Source organism: Berghia stephanieae, chromosome 1, assembly GCF_034508935.2.
Source record: "Berghia stephanieae isolate SIO BIC M18660-M18661 chromosome 1, UCSD_Bste_1.3, whole genome shotgun sequence".
In the NCBI taxonomy this organism is placed as follows: Eukaryota; Metazoa; Mollusca; class Gastropoda; order Nudibranchia; family Aeolidiidae; genus Berghia; species Berghia stephanieae.
The window spans coordinates 18,182,406-18,192,405 of record NC_088360.1 but is presented as its reverse complement, the minus strand read 5'-3'; the positions used below and the strand labels follow the sequence as shown (position 1 = coordinate 18,192,405).

At 37.6% G+C, this 10,000-nt stretch overlaps 1 protein-coding gene across 2 annotated transcripts in view; it reads left to right on the top strand.

Moving 5' to 3' along the window:
- LOC144969421 (nidogen-like) overlaps positions 1-10,000 on the top strand; it is a 54,286-nt gene that overhangs the window by 17,879 nt on the left and 26,407 nt on the right. For both annotated transcript variants that reach the window (XM_078908538.1, XM_078908534.1), the window contains exons 3-7: positions 4,587-4,726; positions 5,215-5,356; positions 6,984-7,192; positions 8,323-8,417; positions 9,943-10,000. The exon at positions 9,943-10,000 is cut by the window's right edge and continues 92 nt beyond it. In XM_078908538.1, coding sequence (XP_078764664.1) covers positions 4,587-4,726; positions 5,215-5,356; positions 6,984-7,192; positions 8,323-8,417; positions 9,943-10,000 — 644 coding nt within the window. The remainder of the gene's footprint in view (positions 1-4,586; positions 4,727-5,214; positions 5,357-6,983; positions 7,193-8,322; positions 8,418-9,942) is intronic.

Genomic DNA, 10,000 nt, shown 5'->3' with positions numbered 1-10,000 from the left:
TACTACTACTATTACTACTACAACAACAACAATAACAACAACTACTACTACTACTACTACTACTACTACTACTACTACTACTACTACTAGTAGTAGTAGTAGTAGTAGTAGTAGTAGTAGTAGTAGTAGTAGTAGTAGTAGTAGTAGTAGTAGTAGTACAACCATGTGGTACACCATCAAACGCAATTTAATTTGGTCAGAAAATTCCAGATAAATCTATCACTTGAATAAAATAACTCCCGTCTCGTCTAAAAGACCTAAGTTGAGACTTTAAATAAAGTATTAATTTTAAGACATTATGACAAGCCATGGGTTTCTTAGTCTATCGATGTGTATTCCTTCCAATCCATTAAACTCAAAGAATCAGATGTATTCATGTTTCTACAGCATTAAACACTGTATGATTGCTCATCACCCTTTGGATCGGACGTAGAGTACTTTCGTTAAGTATAGCTTCCCCCCAATCGTTGCTGAGTGGACCGTAATGGGTGTTTGAGTGGAGAGGGGTGGGCGGGGGCGGGGGGGGGGGGGGTGTCAGAAGAAATCTCAACTGCACACGGGATTGACATCGTACCTTTTGTATGTGAGACAAATGCTCTAACTATTGAGCTATCGGGACTCCTTTCAACAAGTCTAGTAGAAATATTTTGGCAAGAATAATAAAAGGCATTTTCTCAGAGTAAGTCAGAATTATTGTGGGACTTTGCGTCTGATTACATAATGACCTAACTTTGCTCTATTTATCAGTTTTTTTTTTTTTGCTTTCCTTTTCTATGAGGCGACACCGTGACTAATAAGTCTAGATATATCTTTTTGCTTGCTGTGCAAATAAGTGTCTGTCTAATTACAATAATAATTAGTCAAGTATTTACTATGCTATCTGTTACAGCTATCAGCGTGTCCTACATTAATTAGGTAATCAGTCCATTTTTCTCAGACTGTCATATGAAACTGAAACAGGAGAGGTCTTGGCGATTTATGTCTGTTATCTATGTTTGTTCCGTTATTATAAAGAAGAAGTGAGAGACGATAAAGAACCCCCCCCCCACCCCCACATCCTTACCTTCATCGTTTTCATGTATAGAGTAATCTAAAATGAAAATAAGACCAGTGGGTTATTTGACCCAAAAGTTACGAGTAACATATTCAAAATCTATCACCCCCCCCCACACACACACACACATGCACACAAAAACACAAAAACACACACACAAATCAATTACACAAAAACCATCAAAAGTTCCTTTCACGACGTGTACTTATTTACACATCTGATTACCCAAATGTTTATGGTCTCTTTGTTGTACTGGATCTACTCAACTAGCGTCACAGACTATAATGTGCAATCAAGCACACAAATGTGTTCGGCTATCATACCTGTTAATATATACACTTTGACCTTTCAACTATAAATAAATAACACTGTTTTAAACAATAACAAAAGAAAACAAGCCAAAATTGTATTAGATTATACAAAGTACACTAACGTTCTGACAGATGTTTTGATATAATTTAGTCTATAAATGAGTCAAAGTATTATCAGAGCATTCCTTAGTTCACGAATATAATAATTATCTCTATTAAATCCAAAACGAACTAACACAACTAAGATAAAGATGAACATTTATAGACAGGATGCGCTTGGCTAAGAAGCTCACAACATTGCCATCCGGAAGTATAACGAACCAACACACAAAACTATGTGTAACCTTAAACGTTTATAGTCTGATTAATACAGTTTAGTAAGAACTACTCATAAACGCGGATGGCAAAAAAACAATAACAAAGACCCGAGTGACGTCAATTTCATTCTATCTATATACCATATTTCCACGAATTTATTAATGCGCTTCATTTATCTATCTCCACAAAAGGCCATATGGAAAGTTATTTCTATTCCATACATTTTACTCACACTCTTAAGATATCCTTCACGGCCTATAGTCAGGTACTCATCACACAAGAGTCGAGTCGGGTAATGTAATGTGTGTTAAGTCCGGGGTGAGAATTTTCTACAACCGATGTCACCGATCCAGCCACTCACCTCCCTTAACATAGCTTGACTTTTGTGTACAAGACGAGTCACCATACCGCTGGACCACCTAACATTTCATGAAATAAAACCAACAAAACAATAAATTATGAATACAATAAAGGTAAAATACATCATTTGTAAATAACACGAGTGAAGACGTTTGAGGGCCAAACTTCCCTCGCAATCATTATATCCAATTGGATTCAATAGTCTGATGTCACGTCGCCCAGCAACGGCGGCCATCGTGGTTCTAAACAAAGAAAATCGGTACTTTTTACTCTTCATACTTTTCATATGATCCGAATCTGTAAAAGTTAAAACATGATCAGATTTATAATGTTTTTTTTTCCTTTTGGAGACGCTTTTATGCTCGTCGGAGAAATATTTCATAAGGGCGTCCGCCATTGTTTCGATAGTTTAGATAGAGCCAGTTACTAAGTTACCATGCGTCATTACGAGGGAAGTGACGTTACGACTGTTGAAGCGTATTGAAGGAGTTTCAATTTAGTGCGTGATTGCTTGACTTTTCCTTTTCGCTGATTCGATACACGAGGAGAATATAAAGGAAAGCGACTCTGTATAATCTAAATGCCGACCATAGTCAGTGCAGAGTAGTCTCCCATACAATTGCAGTTCAGGCTTGGTTTATTGTTGAGATAACCAATCTGAGTTGTTTGTTTAGTCAGAAACAACAAAACAGGGGAGGGGGTAGGGGGAGGGGGGGGGGTGAGATCATAGAGGAGCGAGAGAATAGTGTTAAGAAGCAGCAAGGTACAAACGACTGGTAGGTCAATAATGATAAATAATAATAATAATGCTGACAATTTATATAGCGTTATAACTCCGAGACACCAGACTCTTAGCGCTTAAATTACAAATTACTTTGGCTGAAACATACTCATTCACACACACAAGCACACACACACACACACACACACACACACACAAAACACAACACAAACCAGACAGACGTATCTCGCTTCTCATACCACCTACAAAAGACGAAACAGATATGTATTAAGCGAACGTTTAAAAATAGACAAAGATTCTTTTTCACTAATACTATGTGGTAAGGCGTTCCAAACAGAGGGTCCGAAATAAGAAAAGGATCTCATTCCAGCATTTTTCCGTATTCGAGGGACAACTAGTTTGGTGGAATCACTGGCCGAACGTAAGGTTATTGGAGCAATACGCATACAAAAATAAACTGGGTTCGTATAAACACAGATCAATCATCCGAGTCAGTAAAAGTTTCCATTTTTAAAAATAATCTCAAGCTCTTTACTATTGATTAGGGTATTTTAGAAAGCGAGTTAACTAGTAGATTTCTGGCCAATTAAAACATGGAATTTGTGACACACCCCCACATTTGGGTACGCGGTCGGACAAACATATTTGGTTGTTTATAAACAGTAACGTAAGGAAATCGACTTCTCTGATTATTGTTATTGTTGTTGTACCGCCAGATGGGTGAATAGTTATCACACAATTTTTTTTGATCATCATATTATAAACGTTGAAGTTTACACAAAGTTTTACTGTGTTGGTTCTATTGATCAAGCAGTAGAACAGTTGTTATTTCACTTAGATGCATACCATCGATAATAAAACCTGTGTAGTTTGCTGTGTTTACCAATCACTGCCATTGTTTACATTATGACAAGGCGTTGTTATCTAAGTATCTCTGGATGGGGGTCCTGACCTCCCATAGTGGGCAGGGAGGTACATGCTGTTTCTTCATACCCGTTTTCCAATTGTTTCCTCTCTTTGTCTTGGAATGAGATTACTTAGTTTTGTCCTGACCCTGGCCGGAGTTCCTTGGCTGGGAGGGAAACAGTCGAATGTATAGTTATGGTTTTGGGAGATGATATTTTTTCCTGTAAAGCATCTCTGTTGTTGCATTATGTTTTATTTGCATATTATATTATATGATTTGTAAACATTTGAGTGTATTCCTCTCAGTGGGGACCTGTGCTTTTGTCTGGATGAGACTTTTAGGTGATCTCAAACTAAGTACTTTGACAGTGTGCTCTTGGAATCTACATCTGTTTCCTATTTGAACCAATTCCCCTTTGTCTTACCTTTTCTTGGGTGCTTTAATTGCAATTCTAGAACTTTTTACTATCCCATTTTCTTCCCTTTTACTGGGGCTGATATGACCTTACTGTTACAAGCGCGCAAAACCCTTAAAAACAAAAACACATCTAAGTATCTATTGTATTTGGTTTGAAAATGAATATTTTGTTAACAGATAATATCATTTCTTTTTTATTTTATTACACTGGAAGAGAGTGTGTGTGTGTGTGTGTGTGTGTGAGAGAGAGAGAGAGAGAGAGAATGTTCAATCTATTTTTCAGGACACATCGCTCTTTTAATTATAAGAATGCACAAGACGTCCGATTAACAGCTGCAGTTTTATTGAAGAACACAGGAGATATGTGCTATTTGAATACCATTGCATGTAGCCTACTGTGTTTTTGTAAAACAATGGCGGAACAGGAATACCAATTCATGATTACCCTTTTTAATCTTTCTTGTTTTCGTCTTTCAGGTAAACACAAATGGTCATATTTCCTTTGATTCGGAGTTCCCAACATACCGTGTTGATAGGGCTCTACCTCTTGGATATCACCTGGTGGCGCCTTTATATGCTGACATAGACACCAGAGGTGTCGGACGTATTTATTACAGGTAATATATTTATCATCATTGTCGTCGTCATCATCATCATCATCGTCGTCGTCGTCATCATCATCATCATCATCATCATCATCATCATCATCATCATCACCACCACCATCACCCATTATCATCATCACCACCACCACCACCACCACCACCACCACCACCCATCTTCATCGTCATCATCATCATCATCATCACCATCATCATCATCATCATCATCATCATCATCATCATCATCATCATCATCATCATCATCACCATCATCTTCTTTTTCATCCTCCTCCTTTACTTCCTTCTCCTCCTCCGAATCGAAAAGTTTAATTTAATATCGCTCATGGGCGCTTTACTTTGTCTTACTCTACATGTTATGCTACTGTCTGTTTGGGACCCTTTGTACAGCACTTTGAACACAATCAGTGGACAATGAGCTATGCATATAAATGCTCAAGTATTTTGTTTTCAAGTTCTGACCCAACCATTTTCAATTTCTCTAGAAACACCACCGACCCCGACGCCATCCAGAGAGCAGCGGCAGACATCCAAACCTACTTTGCAGGCTTCCAGGACTACATGCCCACAACCCTGTTTATCGTCACGTGGGACCGCGTTGGATATTTTGAACAGCAAACAGATTTAGTAAGTAACGACAAAACATGAAATGAGTATGAAAGTGCCAGAAGACAATAGAGAATAAAAATGTTCGCGGCGGTGACGAGGGTTTGAACCCGCGACCTTACTGGTCCGACAACTCCGCCTGGAGTATATATATATATATATATATATATATATATATTATATATATATATATATATATATATATATATATATATATATATATATAAACCAATTTAACAAAGTGAAATATATTAACCCCTATACCCTCTAGTTTGAATTAATAAGTATATGGATAAAAGTGTATAAATATAGAATTAAGAGTTAATGGCGACACTTTATATATATATATATATATATATATTATATTATATATATATATATATATATATATATATATATATATAACTTTTATAAATTGAAATAGATTATTCTTTTGGCCTCTAATTTGAATTTGTATGTGTAAGTTAAAATAAAATTAGTATCTAAATCACAGTTGAGCATTAACAATTCCAATACACAAAGAAAGTGCGGCTATGCGGTCTTGTGGTATGACACTCGCTTTCGGATCGGAAGGCGCATAGTTGAGTCCTTGGAGAAATTTTTTTACTCACATTCTCTCACCGTACTCATGTGTAAAATGAGTACCTGATGGATAATATCGCCTAATAGGCGTCATATCCCGTCCTACATGTTAAATGTTGCTGCTGGCCAGGGATCCTTGGAAAGCGCTTTGAGAACGTTTAGTGGATATTGCGCTATATAAAAGCTCATTTAAAAAAAATAACTCGCATACAAAAGAAGCTGGCTTAAGCCTGAGTGATATCCGTGCTTTAACCTGCACGACATTCATATCCAGGCAGTGTGGATTAGATTAATGGGTACATTATATCACCACAAAGCCATATCCAGAGGGTAGCAAGCAATTGATGTTGTCCATTTAACGCCACAAAAATGAAATAGCATCATCATCGTCATAAAGTTGTATGAACGAGATACATTGGGGATCAGTAACTGGATAAAATACAATTTTGGAAAGGTGGTATTATTGTATAGAGTGCGAGAAAAGCAGGGTAATATGAGAAAAAGTCATTCCACTTCCAACCGCCCTCTGAAAAAAACAACATATTTAAATTTATATTCTTTAACCAGAAAACTCGCCCTTCAAATATCGTTTGATTAACATTACCCTCATATTATAAAAAAATACTCAAACTCGGGGCTTCAATGTAGACTTTAAGGAAGTCACAGGTTTGGGAGTTATTGACAATATGTGACCAAGATTTCAAAAATGTGTTATTTCAAAATAAGGCAGAATTGAAGTACCTACGGTATATAGTCAAGCTTTATGAGTCTATAATCCGTGACCCATTGCCTGAAAACGGTATTATGTTGGTTTGAATGAGATGTCAAAAAGAGATTTTGTACTTAAAAATGACCAGAAATATCAAGTTTTAGTATTTGTCACCTTTATAAGAACAACTATTTTTATTCTCCTCAATAATCTTAACCCAAATCTCATCATTGTTGATTATAGATTCTTCATAATCTAAAATACCCCATCATTATACTGTTTGGAAGCAGCAATTCACTGGGAAAATGTGTGAAAAATATAAGATTCTCTTCTCATAATAATAATCTTTTCTGGCAGACCAACACCTTCCAGCTGATTCTTGCTTCAGACGGCAAAGACACGTTCTCCTTGTTTCACTATTTGGACAACGGCATCAACTGGCAGCGATCCCAAGGAAAGTTTACCCCTACATATCCTGACATCCCACCTCAAGCAGGTTTTGATGGCGGAGAGGGTGGTGAAAACTATCTACTTCCTGGATCAGGAGAAACAGGGTCATTTGTTACGTGAGTAACGTTATTATCATCACACTGTTTACGTGTTTGATCGTAGCCTTCTTATTAAATCCTAACCTTGCACTTTAAAATTAAATTGAGCTTTTATATAGCGCAATGTCCACTAAATGTGCTCAAAGCGCTTTACAAGGGGTCCCTGGTCAACAGCAACATTTAACATATAGGACGGGACAAGACGCCTGTTAGGCGATATTACAATGTTTCGGACAAAGACAACGCTGTTTACGGCCAGGTATTCATTTTACACCAGAGTACGGTGAGAGAATGTGAGTAAAGAGCCTTTTCCAAGGACTCAACTATGCGCCGAGCGCGAGGATCGAACCCAGGACCTTCCGATCCGAAAGCGAGTGTCATACCACTAAACCACATAGCCGCACAATTATAAATATGTCCGTCAAAATGCAAAGCAGTGGTCACCAAAAGAAAGTAAAATGTGATCACTCAGTGTTCTCGTTCTTCTGATGGCTGTCCCCATGTATTGTGACAAAACATTTTGAGCAATTTTAGGCTTTGAGTTTACGAGGATTATTACGGGTTAATATAAAACAGGTCATTTGGTCAGAGATCTGAAATCTCAGGGCTGTCAGAAAAAATAATATAATGATTGTATAATGTGGTGGCCTTTGGTATTTTATAAGATTCTTGAAATCCTACGTTTAAAATTTCGGACAACTTCTCAATGCGACATCTGGCCTAATAGGGGAATAAAATAAGTAATATGAAGTACATTGAACATTGCATACCCGGGAAATGCTCTATAAATGTAAATATTTTACTGATTCACTTGATTGCTCGTGCTTACCTCGAATTTTGATTTCATTTGATCAAAAGACCCTTATACTATCATAATATATTTGTTATATATCGTATTTAGGGGGCAGCGTGGCTCAGCGGTACGGTCTTTGCTTCGTACCCGAAAGGTATCGAGTTCGATCACCCGTCGCTGCGCTGTGTGGCCTTGAGCAACTCACCTCGCCTTAGCACAATTTGCGGCGCTACATTGCGGCTAACGCCTGGGCTATTCCAGTCTGCCCTTGGAATAAACACTAGAGACAAATTTCCCCTATGGGATGAAAAAAAGGGAATTTTTATTTAAAATTTTTTTTTTTTATTATCTCCAGTGGGTCCAACGTGAATGTACCAGGTGTGTGGATGTTCCATATTGGAGGTGCTACAGATGGCAAAGTCAGACCAGCCAACCTCAACATTGAGGAAGGTAAGTCACGTTCAAATATCAGCAATCTTTGAGTCTCTCAGCTTTAACTCGGCGAGATAAATACGCAAGGGACAGCAGCAAATGGATTGAGTCTATGTATGTCTCATTTGTGGTATAATGGTAAGCCAATGGCAATGACAAAATATAAAACTACACTTTTATTAGGGACTCAATCCATTTGCGTCCTTTGCGTATTTATCTCGCCCCTAATAAAAGTGTAGTTATATATTTTGTCATTGACATTGGCTTACCATTATACCACAAATAAAACATAGACGTCTACATAGACTCAATACATTTGCGTCCTTTGCGTATTTATCTCGCCCCTAATAAATGTGTAGAGAGTTATATATTTTGTCATTGACATTGGCTTACCATTATACCACAAATGAGACATACGTGGAGTCGAAAGCCCATACTGTCATATTCTGGAAAAACACGTATTAAAAACTTTGGCCAGAAAACTCGTCCTATGTGGTCTTGTGGTATGACATTCGCTTTCGGATCGGAAGGTCCTGGGATCGAGCCTCGCTCAGCGCACAGTTGAGTCCTTGGAAAAGGCTCTCTATTCATATTATCTCACCTAACTCAGGTTTAAAAGGAACAGCGATAGACCGAGAACATTGGCGATCCCTTGCCGTTGCCTCAAGGAAATGACGCGCCGCAAGGATAGAGTGAGTGGGTGAGTAAAGAGCGCTTAACTGGCGACCTGTATGGTATGAATTTAAAATTTAATTCCATTTGGTATACTAGGTAAAAAAATAAAGCAGTGTGACGCCCATCGAGTTTGGTAAAACCGTTGAAAAGCACAAAATTTATTTTTTAAAATGTTGTTTTCAAACAAGTCCTTTTTAAAAAATAAACTATAAACAAGTGTATCTTGTCAAATTAGGGTTTCGGAATTTTGACCAGTGATTTTGATTGTACCTAAGATACGCTTTTGGATATTCTAAAAGAAGAATTAACATTATGTGCTTGTTTCTACACTATCGCTGTAGAAGATAAGACCTGATAATATCTACTCTGCCATTACTGACAAAACGCTTTTCTTTTACTCTCAGTCATAACAATTAAATTAAAATAGAGTAAGGCAATTCCAAACTTTTCAAACTGGTAAACCTGACAGGGGCAGCGTGGCTCAGTGTTACGGTCTTTGCTTCCTACCCGAAAGGTACCGAGTTCAATCACCCACCGCTGCGTTGTGTGGCCTTGAGCAAGTCACATCGCCCTAGCTCACTTTGCAGCACTGCTCTGCGGCTGACGCCTGGGTTATTCCAGTCTTCCCTTGGAATAGACTCTAAAGACACATTTCCCCTTGGGGATGAATAAAGGGAATTTTATTTATTTATTTATTTATTATTTTTTTTTAAATCACAAAACATGGTTTTGAATTTTCTGCTTTAACATTGTTTTTTAGAAGTACAGTGTTATTTCATTGTCTTGATAATTTAAGTAAAAGTAATAGAGGGCAATTTGGCAGTGTAAGTCAGTGAATTCTAAACCATTTTAAAATAAATGTCACCAGTTTCCGTGTTCAAGCCAAAGGCCCAAAGCGGATGTGCCCAAGCAGAGGGAGTCTGCCA